At 46.8% G+C, this 27,353-nt stretch overlaps 2 protein-coding genes and 1 long non-coding RNA gene across 11 annotated transcripts in view; 2 read left to right on the top strand and 1 right to left on the bottom strand.

Moving 5' to 3' along the window:
• LOC137222458 (GTPase HRas-like) overlaps positions 1 to 20,642 on the top strand; it is a 58,793-nt gene extending 38,151 nt beyond the window's left edge. Inside the window, exon 6 of the mRNA XM_067733750.1 lies at positions 10,270 to 20,642. Coding sequence (XP_067589851.1) covers positions 10,270 to 10,274 — 5 coding nt within the window. The 3' untranslated portion in view covers positions 10,275 to 20,642. The remainder of the gene's footprint in view (positions 1 to 10,269) is intronic.
• LOC137222461 (uncharacterized) overlaps positions 1 to 25,081 on the bottom strand; it is a 39,833-nt gene extending 14,752 nt beyond the window's left edge. Inside the window, exon 1 of the long non-coding RNA XR_010942460.1 lies at positions 24,954 to 25,081. This is a non-coding gene — a long non-coding RNA (uncharacterized lncRNA). The remainder of the gene's footprint in view (positions 1 to 24,953) is intronic.
• The window catches only part of SMARCA4 (SWI/SNF related, matrix associated, actin dependent regulator of chromatin, subfamily a, member 4), an 87,274-nt gene continuing 84,872 nt past the window's right edge, over positions 24,952 to 27,353 (top strand). For 8 of the 9 annotated variants that reach the window (XM_067733719.1, XM_067733718.1, XM_067733717.1 and 5 more), the window contains exon 1: positions 24,954 to 25,080. The gene's annotated coding sequence lies outside the window, so the exon portion shown is untranslated. Of the gene's footprint in view, positions 25,081 to 27,353 lie in introns of all 9 variants that reach the window. The other variant, XM_067733712.1, reaches the window with a different exon arrangement.

Here is a 27,353-nt window from a genome sequence, read left to right as displayed (position 1 = left end):
CGAGGGGAGGTGGGGACGGGGGCTGGAGATTCAGCCATGTGGGCAATAATTTGATCATGTAAGTATTCAATCAATGATTCCTACCTAAGAAACCCCAGTAAAAGCTCTGAACACTGAGACTTGGGTATACTTTCCAGGTTGGCAATAAACTCTGTGTATTGTTGCAGATGTATGTGTCTGGAGGATAATGTATCCCTGAGGACAAGAGAAACTTCTCGATGTTAAACCTCCATTGTCAATGCCATGGTCAATGCTGGAGAAACATTTCCTCTGAGATGCATTGGGCTACTTTTTTATATATGACCTATATGTTTTTTGTTCTTAATCCCTCCATTACGGTCTTCTTTGGTGTTTGATGGGTATTTTCCCTAGTGTGCCATTTTAATATTATTTTTTTTGGCCGCGCCATGCGGCATATGGGATCTTAGTTCCCCCACCAGGGATCAAACCCACACCCCCTGCACTGGCAGTGTGGAGTCTTTTTTTTTTTAATATTTACTTATTTATTTGGCTGAGCCAGGTCTTAGTTGAGACACGCAGGGTCTTCGTTGCTGCATGCGGGATATTTAGTTGCAGCATGTGGGACCTAGTTCCCTGACCAGCGATCGAACCCAGGCTCCCTGCATTGGGAGTGTGGAGTCTTAATCACTGGACCACCAGGGAAGTCCCATAACCACATTTTTTGAGAATAAGATCCATATTGCTCCCCATTCCCCACCTGGAGATAGCATCAGACCCACAGGTTAAGTAAGGGCTCTGTCCCACGAGACTGGCTCCCAGTCTCTTTGATGCCAATCGCAAGTTCAGGTTGTCACCTGTGCTTCTGACCAACTGGCTATAAATCAGAGGTTACCCACGACCCCTCCTTGGGTTCGATTAATTTGCTAGAGCGGCTCACAGAACTCAGAGAAACATTTTACTTACTATATTACCGGTTTCCTACAAAGGCTATGAAAGGACCCAAATTGACAGCCAGATGAAGAGATACACTGGGCGAGGTGCTGAACGCAGGGGCTTCTGTCCCTGTGGAGTTCGGGGCTCAGCACATGGATGCGTCTGGTTCACCGACCCCATCCTTTTGGGTTTTTATGGAGGCTTCATCACATAGGCATGATTGATGAAATCATTGGTCAGTGGTGATTGATTCAACCTCCAGCCCCTCTGGAACTGAATGTTCCAGACAGGGTTGGTTCTGTCAACGAGCTCCCATCCTCAGGTACTTTCCAACAGTCGCCTCATTAACATAAACTCAGGTGTGTCGAAAAGCGCTTGTTAGGACTATCAAGACACCTTTATTGTTCTTATCACCTAGGAAATTCCAAGAGTTTTAGGAGCTCTGTGCCAGGAATGGGGATGAAGACCAAATATATAGTCCTTATTATAAATCACAATATCACAGGACACAATTTGAATGTAGAATCAATTACAAATACCAGATTAATTGGATGTGGGAGGTGAGAGAAAGCCAGGCAGTGAGGCTGACTCTGCGAGTGTGGGCCTGAGCACCCGGAGGGATGGAGCTGCTTTGGATGGACAAACAAGGTTGTTATTACTAGTTTTTATTTTTAATTTAATTTAATTTAATTTTGCTTTTTTTGGGTCCCAGCATGTGGCTTGTGGGATCCTAGTTCCCTGACCAGGGATCAAACCTGGGCCCTCGGCAGTGAAAGCGCAGAGTCCTAACCGCTGGACTGCCAGGGAATTCCCTATTAGTGTTTTTTAAATGTAAAGTATTAACTTTAAAATAATTAAAAATCATTCACATTTTGGTCATTCGTCTCTGTGAACACGTTTCAAATTCTAAACCAAAGGGTCCTATCGGTGGTTCAGGTGAATTCATTTAGTTGACTAGTGTTTGCTGAGCACCTATTACACACCAGGCACTATTACAGACACACGGGATACATTGGTGAACAACACAAAGACTCTGCTTGGCGGGGGGGCACGAAGGACAGAGGCTGTTGGCACAGTCAATACATGATTGACATAGTAAATAAGGAAATCAGAGAGTGTGTTAGAAAGTGGTAAGTGCTATGGAGAAGGGCGGCTGGGAGAGCTGAGTGCTGACGGAGGGGTTGCAATACTGAATAGGGTGATAGGAGTTGTTGAGACTGGAGCAAAGGTCTATGGGAGCTGAGGGAGGGACTTCCCTGGCGGTCCAGTGGTTAAGACTCCACACTTCCACTGTAGGGGGCATGAGTTCGGTCCCTGGTCGGGGGAACTAAGACCTCGCATGCCATGCAGAGCGGCCGAAAATAAAAATTTTAAAAATAAAAATGAATAAAGGAGCTGAGGGAGGAGTGATGCGGATATCTGGGGAAAGAATGCTCCAGGCAGAAAGACTGCAGGTGCAAAGGCCCTGTGGCAGGACTGCGCCTGGCAGGCTGGAGGAGCAGTGAGGAGGCCGGTGTGGCTGGAATGAGTGAGTGGTGGGGACTGGCGGAGGCGAGGGCAGGGGGCCTTGAGGACCATGGTCGGGACTTCAGCTGAGGTCAGTGCAGCCACTGAGGCTAGTCCTTCTAGCCTAAGAAGATTCCAGAAGCTCTGATTGCAAGAAATGCTGTATTTACCTTGCCCTAGAAATATAATCCATGGCTTCTTCCACTTTATTCTTTGGGAAATTTTAAATATGGAGAAAAAAATCTAAGTCCAGGATGTAGGGGAGTCTGGTAGAGCACAGCAGGCCACTTCAAGACGTTTGATAACAGCACATCCAAGGGACCAGCAGATGACTGTTAAAAGGAAAACCAGCCTTGGAGCCACTGAAGGTGCAGCTTTCCTTCCCCTGGCTCTCACCAGCGAGGTCTCCCAGCGGTAATTACCGCATGTGCACGCTGACTCAGGGCCCGGCTGGCACTTTGTAATTCCATCCTGTCCTGTGAGCTTCAGCACTGATCTCAGAAGCGCAGACAATGAGCATCATGATGGAGGCATGCACGTCCCTTCCATAAACACAGCGGTCATGATCTCCATCAGATAAAAACGATCTCCAGGTTCCCCAGGGTGCCTGGATAAGCCAGCAGAATCAAGTCTCAATTATCCTGGGCTGAGGCTTCTCACACTGTCTCTCAGCCAGCACCTGAGGATCTGGGCTGTGCTCATCAGAGGTTAGCTGGATGGCTTGGATTTATTACGACTTACGAGGTTTTTAAAAAGTTGAGGTAAAGTATGCATAACAGAAAACTGACCATCTGAACAATTTTTCAGGGTACAGTCCGTGGCATTAAGCACATTCACATTGCTGTGCAGCCATCACCACTATCCATCTCCAGAACTCGCGTCTTGCAAAACTGAAACTCTGTCCCCATTAAACACTCACTCCCTACCGCTTCCCTCAACCCCTGACCCCCACCATTGTCCTTCCTGACTCTGCAGTTGACTGTACTTTAGGGACGTCATATACCATGTGGAATCATATGGCATTTATCCTTTTGCACTTATAATGTCATCCATGGTGTAGCAGGTGTCAGAATGTCCTTCCTTTTGAAGGCTGAATAATATTCCATTGTATGGATGGACCACGTACATCTGAGGATGGATGTTAGGGTTGCTTCCACCTCTTGGCTATTATGAATAATGCTGCTTTGACCATGGGTGTACAAATATCTGTTTGAGTTCCTACTTTCAATTCTTTTGGATCTATACCTGGAAGTGGGATTGCTGGATCACATGGCAGTTCTATTTCTAATTTTTTTTTTTTTTTTTTTGGTGGTACGCGGGCCTCTCACTGCTGTGGCCTCTCCCGTTGTGGAGCACAGGCTCCGGACGCGCAGGCCCAGCGGCCATGGCTCACGGGCCCAGCCGCTCTGCGGCATGTGGGATCTTCCCGGACCGGGGCATGAACCCGTGTCCCCTGCATCAGCAGGCGGACTCTCAACCACTGCGCCACCAGGGAAGCCCCTATTTCTAATTTTTAAAGGGATCTCTATACTGTTTTCCACAGCATCTGCACCATTTTACATTCCCACCAACAGTGCACAAGGGTTCCAATTTCTCAGCATCCTCTCCAACACTTGTTATTATTATTTTTCTGATAGTAGCCATCCCAATAGTGCGAGCTGGTAGTTACTCCTGAGTTGTTGTTGTTTTTTTTTTAACTATCATTTATTTATTTGGCTGCGCTGGGTCTTAGTTGTGGCACGCAGGATCTTTGTTGATGCGTGCCGGCTCTTCGTTGTGGGATGTGGGATCTTTGGGGTTTTTTTAACATCTTTATTGGAGTATATCTGCTTTACAATGTTGTGTTAGTTTCTGCTGTATAACAAAGTGAATCAGCTATACAAATCCATATATCCCCATATCCCCTCCCTCTTGGGCCTCCCTCCCACCTTCCCTATCCCACCCCTCTAGGTGGTCTCAAAGCACCAAGCTGATCTCGCTGTGCTATGCAGCTGCTTCCCACTATCTGTCTTACATTTGGTAGTGTACATATGTCAATGCTAATCTCCCACTTCGTCCCAGCTTACCCTCCCCCGGCCATGTCCTCAAGTCCATTCTCTACACCTGTGTCTTTATTCCTGTCTTGCCCCTAGGTTCATCAGAACCATTTTTGTTTTTTTTTAGTTGCGGCATGTGAACTCTTAGTTGTGGCATGTGGGATCTAGTTCCCAGACCAGGGATCGGACCCGGGCTGCCTGCATTGGGAGGGCAGAGTCTTAGCCACTGGACCAGGGAAGTCCCACTGCTGAGTTTTCAGAGGCTGCTTCTGCCTTCATGGAAGTGTGTCTCGGGTTTATAAAATCATTAAAAGACCTGGTAAGCAGCCCCAGGGAGAAGTAAGAGCCAGATGAACCCAGGACAGTGAAACTCTTCTCCGGGAGAAGCAGCGCCACTGAGGCCCACCCCACGGTGCCTTTCCCAGGGTCACCTGGTGACAAGAGCTCATGCGTGGGCCATGTTGGAGGAACACCAGCTTGGGCAGAGATGGGTTTCGTTTCTTCAGTTCACGGTTGGACAACCTGTTCTGCCACAGTCTCACGGATGCCACTCCCAGGCTTAATTTGCACTGCAGAATGAGGTCAGTGGAAGAAAGGGAGGAGACGACACACGAGAGGCAAAGGGGAGGTGGATGGAAGGGGGCCGGGCAGGACGGCCACCTGGTTTTGTCACATCCACGCCCTGCTGCAGGCTCCCCTGGCCACGTGTGTGTGTCTACACAGACCCCAGGGCTGGGGGACGATCATTTCGGCCGTGATCCTCTTATGAACAGGAGAAGGTAAAAGGATGCTTAGAAGCTACCCTAAATCAGGTCCCTAAATCAGTGCTTCTCCATGGGGGATGATTTTACTTCCAAGGGACATCTGATCATGTCTGGAGATATTTTTTGGTGGTCAGAACCCTGAGGGGGGATTTTTTTAGTTAGGAAAATTTTTATTTCAAAAAGTATTGAGGGCATCCTAAAACCTTAAACAGGATTCTGGACACTGTAAACTTATAGAACAGACAAATATGCCAATCTGCCTCCTCTCTGGGGCTGGAACTGGATGTTGGACTGGAGGAAGGGTGTCCTTTATTACATAGCAGTCTCTGAAGTCATAAAAATAGAGAGTACTTTATAATAGTAGATCAGCATTAAATACTAGCCACTGAATTTTCATAACTGAATTTGTCTTATAGACTAAGTCTGCACATCCACCGTGTAGAGACAACCGCAACCCCCAGGTTGGCCCAGCCTCTGTCCCCAAATCTGTCCCCAAATCAGTGTACAGACATCTGTCAGTGGTAGGGCTCCAAGCCTAGAACTCGCACCCACGGGAGGGGAGGGAAGGAGACAGATGTTTCTGAAGGATCCTCCGCGATCCTGGACCCCCACCTGGAGGCTGAAGGGACCTGCTGGTGCTGAGGCTGCTGCCTCCCTTTCCTACCCTTGATGGGGTCCTGATGGTGGGGACCTGGGGGTGGTTCTAGAGAGTGGACATGGAGGAGAGTGGACCCACAGGAGAGGGATGCAAACCCCGCCCCATCTCCCTTCACTGGCCCACACAAAGCCAACCATCATTGGAGAGGCCGCCAGACGGCAGGATAGTCAGCTGCGTGGTGCTCAGTCACGGAGAAGTAGCAAAAAGAAGAGAAAGACCAGGAACCCAGGACACTGGGCCCCCTGCCACAAGGGAGCTTCTACAGGGAAGATCAGACAAAGGCCTGAGCCCCAAGGTGGCACCAGGGAGGGAGCCTGGGCTCTGGCCTTTGGTACTGACCAGTGATGGATGGATGCCAGGGTCACTGCTCAACGCCCTACAGTCCCTACAGTGCACAAGACAACCCACAGTGACGCTGAGGTCAAGAACCCCTGCCTGACACCATCTTCTAACAGACCCTTGAGAAAAAGGCCCTGACATGGGCCAAAACCCAACACACACCGCCTGCTGATTTTCTTCCACAGAAGGGGGTGAAATGCTACATTGTAGATGTTTTCAGTTTGCACTCCCTGTGGCCAGCTCCACCCTGGCAAAGTAGAGAAAACAGAGCTTCTCTGCCAGCTCTGAGGATGGTGATTGAACCTGTCTGTATGTCCACACCAAAGGTGTCCAGCAAACTATGTCCTGGTGCCCACGTGTTCCTAGTCTATTTTGGTGATGTGATGGTTAATTGTATGTGTCAACTTGGCAGGGCTGTGGTGCACAGACATTTGGTCAAACGCTATTCTGGACGTTCCTGTGAGGGTGTTTTTGGATGAGATTCACATTGAAATCAATAGACTTTGAGCAAAGCAGATTGCTCTTCACAACGCAGGTGGGCCTTTTCTAATCAGCTGAAGGCCTGAACAGAACAAAAGACTGACTCCCACCCCCACCCCCAAGCAAGAGGGAATTCTGCCAGCAGACAGCCTGCAGGCTGGAACTGCAGTATCAGCTCTTCCTGAGTCCCCAGCCTGCCAGCCCACCCTGCAGATTCTGAACTTGCCAGTCTTCTTAATCACCTGAGCCAGTTCCTTAAAATCAATCTTGAATGAGTCTGCTCATGCTGTCATACCAACTCACCATAAACTAGGTGACCTCAAAAACAGAATAAAAATTTTCTTTTTCTTTTTCTTTTTGGCTGCGCCACACAGCTTGTGGGATTTTAGTTCCCCGACCAGGGACTGAACCTGGGCCCCCAGCAGTGAAAGTGCCACCAGAGAATTCCCAGAAAAAAATTTTTTTTCACAGTTCTGGATGCTGGGAAGTCCCAAGATCGAGGTGCCAGACAACAGAGTTTCTAGTGAGGGCTCTCTTCCTGGCTTATAGACGGCCACCTTCTTGCTGTATGCTCACATGGCAGAGATAGAGACGGAGATGGAGACGCAGAGAGACAGATTAAGACTGTTCTCTGGTGTCTGTTCTTATAAGGACACTAATCCTATCATGTCAGAGCCCCACCCTTATGACTGCATTTAAACTTAATTACCTCCTTGCAGGCCCATCTCCAAATACAGTCACATTAGGGGTAGGAGTTTCAACACGAATTTTGGGGAACACAATTCAGTCCACAGCAAATCTCTTTCTATCCATGTACACATCCTATTGGTTCTGTTTCTCCAGGGGAACCCTGACTATGGAGGTGAGATGAGATTTTCTAAATAAAGCAACACAGGCACTGTTTGTCACAGACAACTGAGCACAGGTGACAATGGTCACCTAGGGTTCCCCTCCCCTCTATGGCTCTGTGTATAACCTGCAGGCAGCCAACTCTCACCCCTATCTCTAGCTCTGCATTTTCCTCTGCACCCATCATTGGCAGCAGCAGTTAAGGGCACGACCACCAGAGTCCACCTGCCTGGCTGTGACTAGGCCAGCTCTGCCAGGACAGTGGTGACCTTGGGTAGATTATTAACCTCTCTGTGCCTCAGTTCCAACTACAACGTGGGGGCAATGGTAGGAGATGCAGCAAAGGGTGTGGTGAGGGTCATGTACATATATGGATACGGACGTACAGTTTTTAAATGAACAGACTTTGTTTTTTAGAGAAGTTTTAGGTTTACAAAAAATTGAGCAAATAGTAAGGAGTTCCCATGTATCTCCTCTCCCCACCAGTCCTCCACCCCATAGTTTCCAGTTTCCCTAATTGCCCTCCACCCCATAGTTTCCAGTTTCCCTAATTATTAACATCTTGCACTAATGTGAAACATTTGTTACAATTGAAATTGGTTTACAACTGAATCAATATGGATACATTACTATTAACTAAAGTTCACGGTTTACATTAGGGATCACTCATGTTGTATATTCTACTTTTTTAATAGGCTTTATGTTTTAGGGTAGTTTTAGGTTCACAGCAAAATTGAGCAGGAAGTACAGAGATGTCCCCTATAGCCCTGGTCCCCCCCGCCGCATGCATAGCCTCCCCCACTGTCGACATCCCCCACCAGAGTGGTATATTTGTTGCAATTGCTGCACCTACACTGACACATCATCATCACCCAGAGTACACAGTTTATATTAGGGATCACCCTATGCTGCACAGTCTGTGGGTTTGGACAAATGTCTAATGACATGTATCCATCATTACTGCATCACACAGAATGGTTTCACTGCCCTATAAGTCCTTTGTGTTCTCCCTCTTCCTCCCACCCTTCCCCCCAAACCCCAGGGAGGGGGAGGTCTCCTTTTACTGTCTCCGGTTTTGCCTTTTCCAGAATGTCATATAGTTAGAATCACACAGTATGTAGCCATTACAGATTGGCTTCTTTTCACTCAGAAATACAGATTTAAGTTTCCCCCATGACTTTTTGTGGCTTGATCTTATTTTTCTTTAGTGCTAATATTCCATTGTCTGGATTTACCACAGTTTGTTTATCCTTTCGTTTATCGAGGGACATCTTGGTTGCTTCCAAGTTTTGGCAATTACGAATAAAGCAGCTAGAAACATTCATGGGCAGATTTCTGCATGGACCTAAGTTTTTAATGCATTTGGGTAAATACCTAAGAGCACAATTGCTGGATGATAAGAGTATGATTAGTTTTGTAAGAAACTGCCAAACGGTCTTCCAAAATGGTTGTACAAATTTGCACTTCTACTAAATTTTTTTTTTTGGGGGGGGTACATGGGCCTCTCACCATTGTGGCCTCTCCCATTGCGGAGCACAGGCTCCGGACACACAGGCTCAGCGGCCATGGCTTACGGGCCCAGCCGCTCCGCAGCATGTGGGATCCTCCTGGACCGGGGCACGAACCCGTGTCCCCTGCATCGGCAGGTGGACTCTCAACCACTGCGCCACCAGGGAAGCCCTACTACATTTTAATTTACATATTCACGGTTTAGAATAGCAGCTGGTACCCAGGAAGTGCTATGCAAGTGTTAGCTATTGTTGCTAATATTAATTTCTGGTCCTTTAATGGTGCCTACCTTTAGCACACACCCTTTGGCTTGCTAAGCTCATCCTTTCAACACCTTTGAAAAAGGATTCCCTCCTAAGCCTCCCTATTCCTCCCAACAGAGGAAGCATGTCTAACCAGTCTCAGGCAGGGACAGAAGTTAAATCTAAGCCAAGTCCTTGTGTAGGAAGCCAAGGAGAGAGGCAGAGAGAGAGCATTCACGCTGAGGAATCATGGGCAAAGGCTGCGGGACTAGAAAAGGACAAAATGGGACCTGCAGTTGGATGTGCACGGCTGCTGTTTCCAAGCAGGTAGAGGAAGATTTGCAAGGGGGGAGCGGCGGGGGGATAGGCAGGGCCTTGTGGGCCACTTTACAAAGTCAGGGCCTCGTTCTGAGCCACTCAAGGGTTTATTTAAAGTAAACACATAATATTTATACATGGACTCAGCCCCAAAGGGTGTAAGCGTCTGCCTTCCTGGATCACAGCTCCTCCTAGGGACCAGCCCAGAGCTGTGCTTAGAGAGGGCCCACCCCCTACCCAGACGTTTGACCCACAACAAGCTTTTGTTTTTTTTGAATTTTTATTTTTTATTGGAGTATAGTTGATTTACAATGTTGTGTTAGTTTCAGGTGTACAGCAAAGTGATTCCATTATACATATACATAACATCTATTCTTTTTTCAGATTCTTTTCCCATATAGGTTATTACAGAGTATTGAGTAGAGTTCCCTGTGCTATACAATAGGTCTTTGTTGATTATCTATTTTATAGATAGTAGTGTATATGTCAATCCCAACCTCCTAATTTATCCCTTCCCCTCACCTTTCCCCTTTGGTAACCATAAGTTTGTTTTCTCTATCTGTGAGTCTGTTTCCGTTTTGTAAATAAGTTCACTTGTATCACTTTTTTAGATTCCACATATAAGTAATATCACATGATAATTTGTCTTTCTCTGTATGACTTACTTCACTTAGTATAATAAGGTCCATCCAGATTGGTTCAAGATGGTGGAGTAGAAGGACGTGCTCTCACTCCCTCTTGTGAGAACACTGGAATCACAACTAACTGCTGAACAATCATCGACAGGAAGACACTAGAACTCACCAAAAAAGAAACCCCACATCCAAAGACAAAGGAGAAGCCACAATGAGACGGCAGGAGGGGCGCAATCACAATAAAATCATATTCCATAACTGCTGGGTGGGTGACCCACAAACTGGAGAACACAGAAGTCCACCCACTGGAGTGAAGGTTCTGAGCCCCACGTCAGGCTTCCAAACCTGGGCGTCCAGCAACGGGAGGAGGAATTCCTAGAGAAGCAGACTTTGAAGGCTAGCGGGATTTGATTGCAGGACTTCTGCAGGACTGGGGGAAACAGAGACTCCGCTCTTGGAGGGCACACACAAAGTAGTGTGCGCATCGGGACCCAGGGGAAGGAGCAGTGACCCCACGGGAGACTGAACCAGACCCACCTGCTAGTGTTGGAGGGTCTCCTGCAGAGGTGCGGGGTGGCTGTGTCTCACCGTGAGGACAGGACACTGGCAGCAGAAGTTCTGGGAAGTACACCTTGGCGTGAGCCCTCCCAGGGTCTGTCATTAGCCCCACCAAAGAGCCCGGGTAGGCTCCAGTGTGGGGTCGCCTCAGGCCAAACAACCAACAGGGAGGGGACCCAGCCCCACCCATCAGCAGACAAGCAGTTTAAAGTTTTACTGAGCTCTGCCCACCAGAGCAACAGCCAGCTCTACCCACCACCAGTCCCTCCCATCAGGAAACATCCACAAGCCTCTTAGATAACCTCATCCACCAGAGGGCAGACAGCAGAAGCAAGAAGAACTACAGTCCTTCAGCCTGTGGAACAAAAACCACATTCACAGAAAGATAGACAAGATGAGAAGGCAGAGGGCTATGTATCAGATGAAGGAACAAGATAAAACCCCAGATAAACGATGAAATTAAGTGAAGATAGGCAACCTTCCAGAAAAAGAATTCAGAATAATGATAGTGAAGATGATCCAGGACCTCAGAAAACGAATGGAGGCAAAGATCGAGAAGATGCAAGAAATGTTTAACAAAGACCTAGAAGAATTAAAGAACAAACAAACAGAGATGAACAATACAATGATTGAAATGAAAAATACACTAGAAGGAATCAATAGCAGAATAACTGAGGCAGAAGAACGGATAAGTGACCTGGAAGACAGAATGGTGGAATTCACTGCTGCGGAACAGAATAAAGAAAAAAGAATGAAAAGTAATGAAGACAGCCTAAGAGACCTCTGGGACAACATTAAACACAACAACATTCACATTATAGGGGTCCCAGAAGGAGAAGAGAGAGAGAGAGGACCCGAGAAAATATTTGAAGAGATTATACTCGAAAACTTCCCTAACATGGGAAAGGAAATAGCCACCCAAGTCCAGGAAGTGCAGAGAGTCCCATACAGGAGAAACCCAAGGAGAAACACACCGAGACACATAGTAATCAAACTGGCAAAAATTAAAGACAAAGAAAAATTATTGAAAGCAGTAAGGGAAAAATGACAAATAACATACAAGGGAACTCCCGTAAGGTTAACAGCTGATTTCTCAGCAGAAACTCTACAAGCCAGAAGGGAGTGGCATGATATACTTAAAGTGATGAAAGGGAAAAACCAAGATTACTCTACCCAGCAAGGATCTCATTCAGATTCAATGGAGAAATCAAAAGCTTTACAGACAAGCAAAAGCTAAGAGAATTCAGCACCACCAAACCAGCTCTACAACAAATGCTAAAGGAACTTCTCTAAGTGGGAAACACAAGAGAAGAAAAGGACCTACAAAAACAAAACTAAAACAATTAAGAAAATGGTAATAGGAATACACATATCGATAATTACCTTAAACATGAATGGATTAAATGCTCCAACTGAAAGACACAGGCTTGTTGAATGGATACAAAAACAAGACCCATATATATGCTGTCTAAAAGAGACCCACTTCAGACCTAGGGACACATAGAGACTGAAAGTGAGGGGATGGAAAAAGATATTCCATGCAAATGGAAATCAAAAGAAAGCTGGAATAGCAATACTCATATCAGGTAAAATAGACTTTAAAATAAAGACTATTACAAGAGACAAGGAAGGACACTACATAATGATCAAGGGATCAATCCAAGAAGAAGATATAACAATTATAAATATATATGCACCCAACATAGGAACACGTCAATACATAAGGCAACTGCTAACAGCTATAAAAGAGGAAATCGACAGTGACACAATAATAGTGGGGGACTTTAACACCTCACTTACACCAATGGACAGATCATCCAAACAGAAAATTCATAAGGAAACACAAGCTTTAAATGACACAATAGACCAGATAGATTTAATTGATATGTATAGGACATTCCATCCAAAAACAGCAGATTACACTTTCTTCTCAAGTGTGCATGGGACCTTCTCCAGGACAGATCACATCTTGGGTCACAAATCAAGCCTCAGTAAATTTAAGAAAACTGAAATCATATCAAGCATCTTTTCTGACCACAACGCTATGAGATTAGAAATCTATACAGGGGAAAAAACCGTAAAAAACACAAACACACGGAGGCTAAACAATATGTTACTAAATAACCAAGCGATCACTGAAGAAATCAAAGAGGAAGTCAGAAAATACCTAGAGACAAATGACAATGAAAACACGACGATCCAAAACCTATGGGATCACAATCTGAACCTAATCAAGAGGAAACATCCAGTGAAGTCAAAGTGAGGGACAGATTACAAAGTAGCTGGTTTGTAATTTTCTAAAGTGTCAGGGCGGTCAGGGAAGACTGAGAATCTGTTCCGGACTGAAGGAGGCTGGGGACAGCACAACCAAACCTGTGATTCTGGACTTAATTTTTTTGTTATAAAGGATATTGTGGGGAAAATGCGTAAAATGTAAAAGGAGCCTGAGAATTAAAATGGTAGCATCACGGTTAAGTATCACTGTTAATTTCTTTTTTTTTTTTTTTCTAATGTTACGCGGGCCTGTCACTGTTGTGGCCTCTCCCATTGCGGAGCACAGGCTCTGGACACGCAGGCTCAGTGGCCATGGCTCACGGGCCCAGCCGCTCCGCGGCAGGTGGGATCCTCCGGGACCGGGGCACGAACCCGCGTCCCATGCATCGGCAGGCGGACTCTCAACCACTGCGACACCAGGGAAGCCCAATAAAGCTATTTTAAAATAAAACCTAAAAAAAATTGTGGTAAAATACACATAACAAAAAATTTACCATTTTAAGTGTACAGATTAATGGCATTAAGTTCAACCACAGTGTTGTGCAAACATCACCACCATCCATCTCCCGAACTTTTTTTTTTTTTTACGGTACGCGGGCCTCTCACTGTTGTGGCCTCTCCCGTTGCGGAGCACAGGCTCCGGACGCGCAGGCTCAGCGGCCATGGCTCACGGGCCCAGCCGCTCCGCGGCATGTGGGATCCTCCCGGACCGGGGCACGAACCCGTGACCCCTGCATCGGCAGGCGGACTCTCAACCACTGCGCCACCAGGGAAGACCCCATCTCCAGAACTTTTTCATCTTCCCAGACTGAAACTCTGTCCCTATTAAACACTCACTCCCCATCCTCCTTTCCCTCCCCCAGCCCCCAGTAACCTCTATTCACTTTCTACCTCTATTAATTTGCCTGTTCTTGATACCTCATATAAGTGGAATCATAACAGTATTTGTTCTTTTGTGTCTGGCTTATTTCACTGAGCATAATGTCCTCAAGGTTTATCCATATTGTAGCATGTCAGAATTCCTTCCTTTTTAATGCTGAATAATGTTCCATTGTATGGATGGACTACATTTTGTTTATCCAGTCATCGATTGATGGACACTTGGGCTGCTTCCACATCTTGGCTGTTGAAAATAACGCTGCTATGAACATGGGTGTGCAAATATCTGTTCAAGTCCCCAGTGGTAATCTTTTGCAAAAGGATAGTATAATATCACAGCCTGGAGAGAGAAATACATATTTTTCCCATTACTCCCCCTTGCCCCCCCGCTTTATTGAGATATAACAGGATATTGGCATGGATACAGTTCACTGATCTTATTCAGATTTTCTCAGGTTTGCTTGTACTCATTTGTGTGTGTGCCTGTGTATTAGGTTCCATTCAATTGTACCACCTGTGTGGGTTTGCATATCCATCACCACAGTCAAGAAACGAAACAGTTTCAATACCATAAGGATTCCTAGTGCTGCCTTTTTATAATCACACACACACCTCCTCTGGCAACTGATAATCTGTCCTGCATCTCCAAAATGTTGCCATTCCAAAAATGTTACATAAATGGAATCATACAGTATGGCTTTCTCTCTCTCTCAGCGTGACTGCATAATTCCCTGACATTACTTCATTCAGGTTGTCCAATGGATCAATAGCTCATTCTCTGTAATTGCTGAGGAGTCATCCACGGTACAGATGGACCACAGTTTGTTTACCCAGTCACCTGTGTGAAGGATGCCTGGGTTGACCCCAGTTTGGGGCTATTACAGATAAAGCTGCTATGAATATTCATGCACAGGTTTTGCGTGAACATTCATTTTTATTTCTCTGGGATTAAGACCTAGGAGTACAGTTACTGGGTCATATGATAGTGGTCTGTTTCGTTTCTTCTGAGGCTGCCAAACTGTTTTCCAGAGTGGCTGTACCATTTTACATCCCCACCTGCAATGTATTATTCCACGTGTATTCCAATGTATTCCAGTTTCTCCACATCCTCGCCAGCATTCGATGTTGTCACTAATTCTTCTTCTTTTTTTTTTAAAGGGAACTTTATTATTTTTATTTATTTTTTTGGCTCCTTTGGGTCTTCCTTGCTGAGCAGGCTTTCTCTAGCTGCAGCGAGTGGGGGCTACTCTTCGTTGCGGTGCGCGGGCTTTTCATTGCAGTGGCTTCTCTCATTGCAGAGCATGGGCTCTAGGCTCGTGGGCTTCAGTAGTTGTGGCTCACGGGTTCTAGAGCACAGGCTCAGTAGTTGTGGCGCACGGGCTTAGCTGTTCCGCAGCATGTGGGATCTTCCCGGACCAGGGCTCAAACCCGTGTACCCTGCATTGGCAGGCGGATTCTTAACCACTGCGCCACCAGGAAGCCCACTAATTCTTATTTTAGCCATTCTGATAGATGTGTAGTGATTTCTCATTGTGGTCTTAATTTACATTTCCTTAATGGCTAATGACACTAAACATCTTTTCGCGCACTATTTGCCATCTGGATATCCTCCTTGGTGAAATGCCTAAATATATCAAGCCTAGCCCCAATCATATGTTTGGCTTATATATGTATATGTGTGTGTGAAAAATGTACTGTGATTATTCTTGATGGAGGTCCAAAGTGTAATAATTCCAAACTAGTGTTTTAGAAGAGCTTAATAAATTCAACCTAAAATAAAACACTTTTAGACATATTTATAGTTAGAATAAAAAACCTATCGAATTATGACAAATGTGGGGAGTTAGGTTTTGCCCTGTAGCTGCAGGAAGTGACATGATTTACTGCAAGTGTAACATGATATGGTGATCATTTGCTGAGCTGAGTTAAAACCTGGGCTTCCGGCTAAAAGAAATCTATTGCCCTGGGTTTATAATTTGGAAGGATGGCTGCTTGTTCTCTGCACAACGCATCTCACTGCTTGATTTGGGGAAATCGTTTTCTTGTGACGCCCATTTTTCAGGGCAGGAGGTCATGTTTGAGGAATAAATATATGTTTGGTTAATAAATAAGCAGTTTCATGCCTAAGGAAGATCTGAAGAGATTACTCAAAAAGTACTCACTTTACTGTGGCAACTGAAGAGGACGCATTTCACATTTTCACCTGCTGGACGTGTGTAAGCATTTTATTTCAAGCCCTTGACGTTGAGTCAAAAGAGAGAAGTTCATTTTCTCTGCAATGGTTCATTTTAGGTGTCCGTTTGGCACATGGTGCTTAGCTGTTTGGTTGAACACCAGCTTAGATGTTGCTGTGGAGATTTTCATAGATGTGATTAATGTTTAAATCATACTGAGGATGTTGAGTCAAGCTGGTCACCCTCCATCATGTGGATAGGCCTCATCCAATCCGACATAAGAGCAAAGAATGAGGATTCCCAATGAAGAAATTCTCAAGACTGTAGTACAGAAACCCTGCCTGAGTTTCCAGCCTGCTGCCCTGCGGAATTCAGACTCAACACTGAGACATCCTCTATTCCCTGAATTTCCAGCTACTGGCCTGCCCTACGGATTAGGCTTTGGACTTGCCAGCCCCTATAGTCATGTGAGCCAATTCCTTAAAATAAACATCTTTCTCTCTTTATCTGCATAAATATAAATATACATATACGTGTGTGTGTGTGTTCTCTTTCTCTATATATGTATATATATTCCATTTCTCCAGAGAAACAGAATAGGATGTATATATATGTACATCCAACATCATATTGATTCTAGAGAACCCTGACACATCCTCTGAGCCACGTGAGAAACTCCTGCCTAATAAGGCAGCAGATACCAGAGGATGTAGACGTGAATGCACAGACTCCGAGACTGCTAAGACCAACTGGGAATTGTATTTTCACCGCGTGAGGAGTGATGCTGCAAACATCTGGACTTTTATACACCTCTTTGCATTCCTACCCTTCCCTCCACACCTGGCACTCTCCTTCCCACCGGGGAAGGCAGGAGGGGCAGCTATCATTGTGCCAGGCAGCAGATGGGGAGGGTGACTGGGACCTGGACACAGGAGATGAAGGGCAGAGCCTAAAGCTGTGACTTCAGTCCAGGGCTCGAGTCATTCTCCCCACTGGCATCTGAGAAGCCGGGAGTGTAATACTGGCGCCTCAGGAAGCATCTCGTAAACCGGCAGCAAGGAGTCACCCGGGAGTGCTCCTTCACCCTCTCTCTCGTGCACCAGGCATTTGGCACTGTGCTAGGTGCTGGGATGCATGGGTGGTGGAGACAGACACAAAGTTTATGTTTCAGCATGGGGGATGAGTACCGTGGAGAACAATCAACTGGGAATGCAAGGTGGAGGCGTCTGTAACATTACTGGTATCCTCTGGGAGACAGAGCCATGCATGGGTTGGGAGCACACGGGCAAAAACTCTGGGGCAGGAATGTGCCAGGTCTGAAGAATAGCGAGTGAGGAGGCCAGTGGTGGGAGGGGAATGAGCCAGGAGAAGGGCAGTAGGCGATGCAGTCAGGGAGGGGACAAATGGCCTACAGGTCCCTGTGATGACCGACTTTGGTCTTTTAAATGTGTTTACATTTAAAAAATAAACTTTATCTTGGACTTCCCTGGTGGCACAGTGGTTAAGAATCTACCTATCAATGCAGGGGACATGGGTTCAAGTCCTGGTCTGGGAAGATCCCACATGCCGCGGAGCAGCTAAGCCCGTGTGGTATTAACTACTGAGCCTGCGCTCTAAAGCCCGCAAGCCACAACTACTGAGCCTGCGCGCGTAAAGCCCATGCTCCACAACAAGGGAAGCCAGCGCAATGAGAAGCCCTGCACACAGCAACAAAGAGTAGCCCCGCTTGCCGCAGCTAGAGAAAGCCCTAACGCAGCAACGAAGACCCAATGCAGCCATAAATAAATTAATTAAAAAAAGTAAACTTTATCTTTTAGAGCAGTTTTAGGTTCACAGCAATATTGAGCAAAAGGCACAGAGTGCCTTTTTTTGCATCTACTGTTTTATTTAAGCATATTTAGAGATAAATACACGTCAGAATTTCAACGTATGTCACTAGGGAAAGGAGTACATGCACCACACAATGCGAGACACTGTTTGGTAGAGATGTCACCATACTGAATCAGTCATGCACCTGGCTCTGTTAAACAGAGCGTTTCAACATATGTCACGAAAATTGCCATGTTGATGTTTGCTTTAAACATGCACAGTGCTCCCCTCTCCCTAGCTCTGTCTCATGTGTCATCTTATCAAGTACAAAAGCCACTGGTAAAGCTCAGTGTTAAATATATTTTCATGTTTGGTATTAAAGGTGTGCTACCTAGTTTATGCTTTTCATAAAAATCTAGTTATTAGTTAAATAAATTATTTTAAAAAGCAGTGTGCAATAAAAAAATTTTTTTTCAAATTAACAAACTGTAATTGCTTTCCCAAAGATACATTTTTTTTTCATACACATCCATCATACACTGTAACCAAAAAAAGCAGTGTACATGAAATAAGAGAAAATAAATTTAAAATCCATAGCATAGGTAAGGAGGCTCTAGTCTGGAGCACAGCTGAGTTTCCAGCAATATAAGGAGGCTCAAAAGTTTCTTTTGTAAGAATGCCTGCTAGCAAGGGTTCCAGCCAGGTGGTTGGTTGGTTTGTAAGTCAGTCTTGAGTACTTGAAACAGTTCTGTGTTTTTTTTTCCTTAGCGTTTAGAATAGCCATCATTGTCCTGCAATAGGCAGAGCTATCACATCCAGGAAAAATGAGGGGGGGCACAGAGTGCCACAAATGGACAGCCTCCCCCCTATCAAAGCGCCCCCCCATCAGTGGCACCTTTGTTACCACTGATAAACCTAAATGGACGCATCATCATTACCCAGCATCCACAGTTTACATTAGGGTTTACTCTGGGTGGTGTACATTCTAGGCGTTGGACAAATGTATAATGACAAGCATCCACCATTGTGGTATCATATAGAGTAGACAGACTGCTGTAAAAATCTTCTGGGCTCTGCCTATTCATCCCTCCTTCCCCTAAAATCCCTGGAAACCACTGATCCTTTTACTGTCTATATAATTTTGCCTTTTCCAGAATGTCATAGTTGGAATCATGCAGAACAAACATAAGCCTTTTCAGATGGGCTTCTTTTACTCAGTAATATGCATTTAAGGGTCTTCTATGTCTTTTCACGTCTTGATAGCTCATTTCTTTTGAGTGCTAATATTCCATTGTCTGGACGTATCACACTTTATTTATCCATTCATCTACTGAAGGACAGTGTGGTTGCTTCCAAAGTTTTGACAGTTAAGAATAAAGCTGCTAGAGGGACTTCCCTGGTGGTCCAGTGGTTAAAACTCCACGCTTACACTGCAGGGGGCACGGGTTCAATTCCTGATTGGGGAACTAAGATCCCGCATGCCCCGTGACGCGCCAAAAAAAAAAAAAAAAGGTTGCTAGAAACATCCAGGTACAGGTTTTTGTGTGGACATGTTTTCAACTCCTTGGGGTAAGTACCAAGGAGCATGATTGCTGGTTCATATGGTAAGAGTATGTTTAGTTTTGTAAGAAACGGCCAAACTATCTTCCACAGTGGCTGAACCACTTTGCATTCCCACCAGCAATGAATGAGAGTTCCTGTTGCTCCACATCCTCACCAGCAATTGGTGTTTTCAGAGTTTTGGATTTCTCCCATTCTAATAGGTGTGTAGTGGTATCTCACTGTTGTTTTAATTTGCAATTCCTTGATGACATATGATATTGAACATCTTTTCATGTGCTTATTTGCCATCTGTGTATCCTCTTTGGTGAGGTGTCTGTTCAGGTCTTCGTTTTTTAATTGGGTTGTTCATTTTCTTATTGTGGAGTTTTAAGAGTTCTTTGTATATCTGGATAACAATCTTTTATCAGATAACTTTTCAAATATTTCCTCCTAGTCTGTGGCTTGTCTTCTCATTCTCGTGATGGTCTTTGCCTTTTATTCTTGGTGAGATGGGAGCCATTGGAGGGTTTTGAGCAAAAGAGGGACATGATGGAACTGAACATTTTAACTCCTATTAAATATCCAAATGGTGGTATCTGAGAGGCACTTTTCTGGAGCTCCAGGTCCAGACAGGAGATAAACATTTGGAAATCATTAGCATGTAGATTTTTTAAAAATTAAAGTGAGGGACATCCCTGGTGGTCCAGTGGGTAAGACTCCACGCTCCCAATGCAGGGGGCCCAGATTCGATCCCCAGTGGGGGAACTAGATCCCGCATGCATGCCGCAACTAAGAAGCCCACATGCCACAACTAAGAAGCCCGCATGCCGCAACTAAAAAAAGATCCCAGGGCTTCCCTGGTGGCGCAGTGGTTGATAGTCCGCCTGCAGATGCAGGGGACGCGGGTTCGTGCCCCGGTCCGGGAAGATCCCACATGCCGCGGAGCAGCTGGGCCTGTGAGCCATGGCCGCTGAGTCTGCGCGTCCGGGGCCTGTGCTCCGCAACAGGAGAGGCCGCAACAGTGAGAGGCCTGCGTACCGCAAAAAAAAAAAAAAAAAAAAAAAAAAAAGATCCCACATGCCACCGCAAATAAGTCTGCAGGCTGCAACTAAAAAAAGATCCCGCATGCCACAACTAAGACCTGGCACAGGCAAAATAAATAAATAAATAATAAAATTTTAAAATAATTAATGTGAGATTCATATAAAATTAAACACCTAAAGATGATTTAGTCATATTTAGTACATTCACAACAGTGTGTAAGCATCATCTCTATCTAGTTCCAAAATATTTTCATCATCTGCCAAATAAAACCCTGTACCCATTAAGCAGTTACTCTCCTCTTACCCCCAGCCCCTAGCAATCTGCTTTCTGTCTCTATGGATTTGCCTATTTCAGACATTTGAAATATACAGACTCATACAATATGCCGCTTTTTGTGTCTGACTTCATTTGCTTAGCATGTTTTCAAGGTTCATCCAGACTGTAGCACATAATAGGACTTCGCTTCATTTCATGGCTAAATATTCATTGAATGTATACAGCACAGTTTGTTTATCCATTCCTCTGTTCATGGATATTTGGACTGTTCCAACCTTTTGGGTATTATGAATAGTGCAGTAGTAATGAACATTTATTTACAAATATTTGTTCAAGTGCCTGCTTTCAATGCTTTTGGGTAGATACCTAGGATGTAGATGATTTTTTTTCCTCACCATGCGGATTGCGGGATCTTAGCTCTCTGACCAGAGACTGAACCCGGGCCAGGGCAGTGGAAGCATGGAGTCCTAACCATTGGACTGCCAGGGAATCCCCTGGAAAAATTTGTAAAGTCACAAGACTGGAAGCCAAGGGGGTGAATGTAGATAGGGGATGAAGGTCTGAGTCCTATGGCAGGTCATTCTTAAAAGATCAGTGTGAGGAGGAGGAAGACACAAAGGAGCTGATGATGGGGTGGGAAGAAACCTAGCAGTGTGTGGTGCCCTGGAAACCAAGTGAGGAGATTGTTCTAAGGAGGGAAAGTGTCAACTGTGGCCACCAGCCCGAGGAAGGTGAAGCTGAGAACTGACTCCTGCCTTCAGCAACAGGTAAGTCCCTGTGACCTGGACAGGAGTCATATCACTGGACTAGGAAAGGCCTGAAAAGAGCAAGTTTAATGGACATTAGAGAAGACCTAAATAAACAGAGAGATACTCCATGTTCATGGATTGGAAGATGGTGATTCTCCACAAACTGGTCTACAGATTCAGTGCAATACCAATCAAACCATGACCGTGATAAGTCACTGTTTTTGGTAGAAATTTACAAGTTGATTCTAAAATTTACATGGAAATGCAAAGGATCTACAGTAACGAAAACAATTTTAAAAAAGAACAAAGTTTGAGTACTACTTGATTTCAAGACTTACTATAAAGCTACAGTAATCAAAACAGTGTGGTCTTAGCTTAAGGGGAGGCATATTGATTAATGAACAGAACAGAGAGTTCGGAAATAGATTGACACTTTCTGTCTCAAATAGTCAACTGATTTTTGACAAAAGCACCAAAGCAATTCAAAGGGGGAAGCAAACAGCATGGAACAACTGCATATACCTATGGAAAACAATGAACTTCAATCTTACCTCATACTACATACAAAAATTAACTCAAAGTGTATCACAGACAGAAGTATAGTGCTAAAGGCATCAGTTTTGCTTAAACTGGGATCTCACTGTACAGCCATAAGCCACCGGTCTATAGGATTATTCCTAAAATATATCTTGTCCTTAAAACAGGACTCCTTTTTTGGCCTTGCTACATGGCTCTTGTGGGATCTTAGTTCCCCGACTAGGGATTGAACCTAGTCCACTGCAATGAAAAGTGCTGAGTCCTAACCACTAACCACTGAGTCCTAACCACTAACCTAGTCCACTGCAATGAAAAGTGCTGAGTCCTAACCACTGGACAGCCAGGGAATTCCCCCCAAACAAGACTTCTGATCCTTCCTTGCCAGTGTCCATGTCCCCAGTGTCCCAGCTGCAGAGAAAGCTGGAGTTCACACAGGGCCCTCCTTCTTCACCTCAGTCCCACTTCCATGTTTATCCATTCTAACTCCAATTTCATCTATCTCTAGATGTGAAGACACCCTCTTTACCCTGGGCCACTGCAATGGCCTGAAGGGGGCTCCCTACTTCCTCTCCTTGCTCCTTGTCCCGCCAGCCCAGTCTCCACCCTGCAGCCAGAGCAGCATGGGATTCTCCTGATTAAAGCCCTCCAACTGCCTCACACTGTGCTCCAGAAAAAACTTGAGATCCTTGCTACTGCCCTGCCTTGCCCAGCTACTGCCGACATCCCCCTCACAGCCACAGGAGCTGTTCCCATGCTCTTTTCCCTCTTCAGGGTCTTGGCATACAGAGAGGTCGAGCTGACGCCTCAATCCCAGGAAGGCCCCATGTTATGATCTCATCACACCCTGGGCTTTTCTTCCATTGCACTTAGACTCTCCTATCATGTATTAGTGTGATCAATGTGGGAGACAGTCAGCTGAACTCAAGGACTATCTGCTCCAAGGGCCGGAACCCTGCCTGCAGGCCTATGACCAGCTCAGTGTCTAGCATGTTGAGGGCGCTTAAGAAATATTACTTGAGTGTATGAGAGAGACCAAAGTCCAGACTCCATTTGCCCATTTCCTGTCCACTACCCAACATGACAAGCTAAGGTTCTGAGAACTTCCAGGTGGCCTGCTTTCAAGGATTCCTCATAACCAACCTGTGGAGGTGAGTGCTGTTATTGTTTGCATTTTACAGGTGAAGAAAAGGAAGTGTGGATGAGTCCAGTAAACTTGCCTGGCATCCCCCAGCTACTAACAATGGAGTCGGGTTTTCAATTCAGGTCTTTTTGGCTTCAGCCCAAGACCTCGCCTGCTGCTCTATGCTGCAAGGGACTCACCTTGGGCTTGGAAAGGCCCAAAGAGCTTATGATACACACTCAATAGAATCTCTATTATTCTTTCAATCACAAAAATTTTTTTTAATTATCTAGCAGATATGTGGCAGAGGTGGGCAACACACTAGATGCTGGGTATTCACTAGGGACTAAAATTTACAACATCGTGTCATTTGAGTGAGACAGACAACAAAAGGGGTACACAAGAATTGTGAAAGAAAGGAAAAAGAGGCAGTGATCGGGCTTCCCTGGTGGCGCAGTGGTTGAGCGTCTGCCTGCCGATGCAGGGGTCACGGGTTCGTGCCCCGGTCTGGGAAGATCCCACATGCCGCGGAGCGGCTAGGCCCGTGAGGCATGGCCGCTGAGCCTGCGCGTCCGGGCAACGGGAGAGGCCACAACAGTGAGAGGCCCGCGTACCGCAAATAAAAAAAAAAAAAGAGGCAGTGATCAAAAAGGAGGCAAGGCCAGTGGAGGTGATGAGTCAGCTGAGACCTGAAAAATGAGGAAGAGCCGGCCTGAGAAAAGCAGGAGTAGGGACAGTCATGGGCTTTGGGACTTGACCTTGGGGAGCGTCTGTCCAGTTGCGGAGCTAAACGCGACATACACAGACTCGGAGATACTTTGAAAACAAAAAGAGACCAAGCCGCCTCCAGGCTCTGGGTCTTCCCACTCGGAACAAGGCTCTCTCCGTCACTGCTTTTATATGTCTTGACTCAAATGTCTTCGCAGCGAGGCCTTCCTTAGCTGCCCCATTTAAAACTCCAACGACCCTTCCTGTCTCCATTATCAACAAAGTGTATGTTACTTAATTCTCTTGCCCCGCGCCTGCCTCTCCCACTAGACCGTGAGCGCCACAGCGGGTGATATTTTTGTTCGGTTCCGTAGCACCTGAGCCTGGGGCAGGTCAATAGATATCTGCTAATCCAATTAATAGCCCTAGGTAGGTTTTGCAGAAAAGGCAGCCACGGTCGGTGCCCGTTCGGCAAAGCCGGACGGGCACCGCCATTCTCCGACCGGGGATGAAAGTGGTTCCTAAGTCCGCCCTTGGCCCAGGGGTCGGCTCTGCTCGTCCCCAGTCCAGCCTGTCCGCCACGCGCCTTCACGCACGACCTTGGGGCCTCACTTACGAGTTTCAGGGTCCCTCGGCCACCCCTTCTCCTCAGACCTCGCTGCCACCCCATCCCCCAACCTCCCCCAGTCACCTCCGCCTCCACAACCGCCGCAGTGCCACCCGCTCTGCGCATGCCCGGCGGCGTGGAGACGCGCGGCGTGCCGAGGACGAAGACCCCCGCGCGCAGGCGCAGGACCGTCCCGCACAGCGTGGGGAGGTGCGTCGGGCGCGCTAGGTCTCTCTGGCCCCACCCACCTTCCCCAACCCACCCTGGGCGGGCGCGCACGCGCGCTAGGAGCGGAAGGGTGGGCGGGCACGCGCAAGAGGCCGGGCCGGCGACGGAAGCGGGAGAGGCTGTCTGTGGTGGGGGGAGGGGAGGTGACGAGTGCGCGCGCAGCGGGGGCGCGGGCGGCGTGGGGGGGCGGCTGAGGCGGGCGCGCGCGCTAGGCTTACCCTCGCTCGGCGGCAGCGGCGGCGCCTTCTTTGTTTCGTGAGGAGAGACGAGACGCTCATTCTGCCCCCGGCCCCGCGCGGAGGGGTGGGGGCGGCGCCGGGAAGGCGACGGCGCCGTCGACTCCCGGTAAGGAACGCGGGTCTCGGAGTGAGCGCGGCGCGGGACTTGGGAGGACGGTTTGAATGGAGCCAGGGCGCTGAGGGTGGAGGGGGCCGCTGGCGCCCGGATTGGGGCCGGGGTACGGCGGCGCCCGAGGTTCAAGAAGCCTGGCCGGCACCGCGCGCGCGGTGAAGGCCACAGTGCAGCGAGGCCGCGGCGGCTACTGTATCCGCGGGCCGGTTGGGTGGGGGCCCGGGCCAAGTGGAGGCCGCGCGCCCTCCGCGCGCGTTCTCGCCGGGGTCGCAGGACAAAGCTCGCAGCCCCGTCGGCGGGCCAGGGGCCCGGCCCCCATTGGGGTTCCAACAATAGCCAGCCGTCCTGGCTTTTCTGGCTACGTGTAACGGGTCCGACTCGAATGTTGCTTTTTGGCGAGGCTGCGGTCGGAGCTCAGTAGGAAAAAGCCCAGGTGTGTCCAGCGTCGCCTGGACACGAACATTAGCAACCCCCTTGGGTTAGCCGACCTAAAATTTTATTATAAAAAATCACGTCATTTTAGATTTTCAAGGAAAGGTAAATAACTCTCCTAAACCCTCGCAAGTAGTGACTTAAGAATGTTTGCCCTGAAGCGGGGGTCGGCAGCAAGTGGGGAAGAACTGGGGAAACTGCCGTTGAAAGCATTGTTTTAGTTTTGCATCCTTTTCCCTTTCTCTCAATTGATTTTTCCAGATTAAGGCTTTTATTTAAAACGTGGATCTTTCAGGAGAGGGTGTTTTGTGCCGGTCTTGAAGACACTAGTCTTGATTTTTCCCACCGCCCAGTGAATCCTTGGGGAAAGTAGGGAATAAGCGTGAGAGCCACTTCCGAGGAATTTGAAACAAGTTTTCACTTTTAATTGACAGACCGGATTCGAGTTTGATACTTGGCGTTGCTGGTCACTTAGCTGTGTGACGTGAGGCAAAAAGCTTAATCTCTCTGAACCTCTTAGTGTCCTCGTATGTGAAATGGGAATAATGCCACAAGTGGAGTTGGTGAAGGCCTGTAAAATGGTTCTTGGCTAGAGGGAAGCACTATTATTGTTGTTCAGTACAATCTCTTCCTTTATTGTTCAATATTTGTTGAGTCCCTACTGGGTGTTCGATGGTTGGAGGTTGGATGCCCTGAGGAGCCTCTCGAGGCCTGTAGGGGAACAGGTGGTAAATGTGGGAACAACTCCCCTTGGCCTATCATGTGTGAGGAACACAGTGGATGGATGCTCAGGGGAGTGAGTGATGGGAACCGGAGATCAGGGAGGCTGCGTGGAAGAGGGGGCCTTTACTCAGGATCAGGGAGGACGTCCAGGCTGTATTTGACCACCCGGGACCAGTCATCGCTCCCCTTTGCTACACTTGCGCATCACCCTGAACCTTTCTTGTGTAGCAGTTACCCCAGTTTGTAATTATACATCTCTTTTTCTCCAAGGGCCATCAGAGCCCTCAGCTGTGTCTACCTGATCTCCTGCAGTGTACCCCGGGCCCAGCACGTAGTAGGCCCTCAGTGAACCTTTGTGGATGAATGAGGAGGGTGTGCGGGAGGATTGAGTGAACATGTGTGTGAACTGCTTGGCACACGACTGAAGGGGGATTGTAGGCAATAAATGTTAGTTGCTGTTGCTGGTCTGTTTTTGTTTTTGTTTTTGTTTTTAAACTTTCCAGGCCATTGTTTTCCAAACCTCATTACCCCAACAATGAGGGTGTGTGTGGGGCGGTGGTTAATATGAGGTGGTGGTGTGGAGTGCTAGTTCTGGAATTAGACCTCCTGGATTCACAGCCAGCTCTAAATCCTAGTTTGACCTCAAGCAAGACACTTACCAGTAGGTCCCCCCACTTGTGAAACAGGTATGACAGTGGTACCACCTCAAAGAACTGTTGTGAGGGTTGAAAAGGTAGTATGGGAAGTGACTTAACACACTGCAGAGCCTGGCATGTAATGAGCCCTCAATTTATTGGAGTTAATATTGTTTATATATGTATGTATTTGTAAATTAACTGTTTAAAAAACTGAAAACATAAGTTAGAGTCATTCTGTATCCCAGAAATCCCAGGTTTGATGTGCCGGTTATATATATTTTTATAATTTTCTTTAAAATCAATGCATACACAATTATGAAAATAATAAACGTTCTTCTGCATGCCACTTAAAATCATTTTGTGTCCAGCACTTCAGGAGATGTTGATCTTGCAGGTTTTTGAGCTGGGGGTGGTGGTGGGATGACCTCATCAGAGCTTCTGTGTAGGGTAGTGCAGTGCAGTACAGTGGTCTCC

This window comes from Pseudorca crassidens, chromosome 3 (genome assembly GCF_039906515.1).
Source record: "Pseudorca crassidens isolate mPseCra1 chromosome 3, mPseCra1.hap1, whole genome shotgun sequence".
Taxonomy (NCBI): Eukaryota; Metazoa; Chordata; class Mammalia; order Artiodactyla; family Delphinidae; genus Pseudorca; species Pseudorca crassidens.
This window is presented reverse-complemented; position numbering and strand designations above follow the sequence as displayed.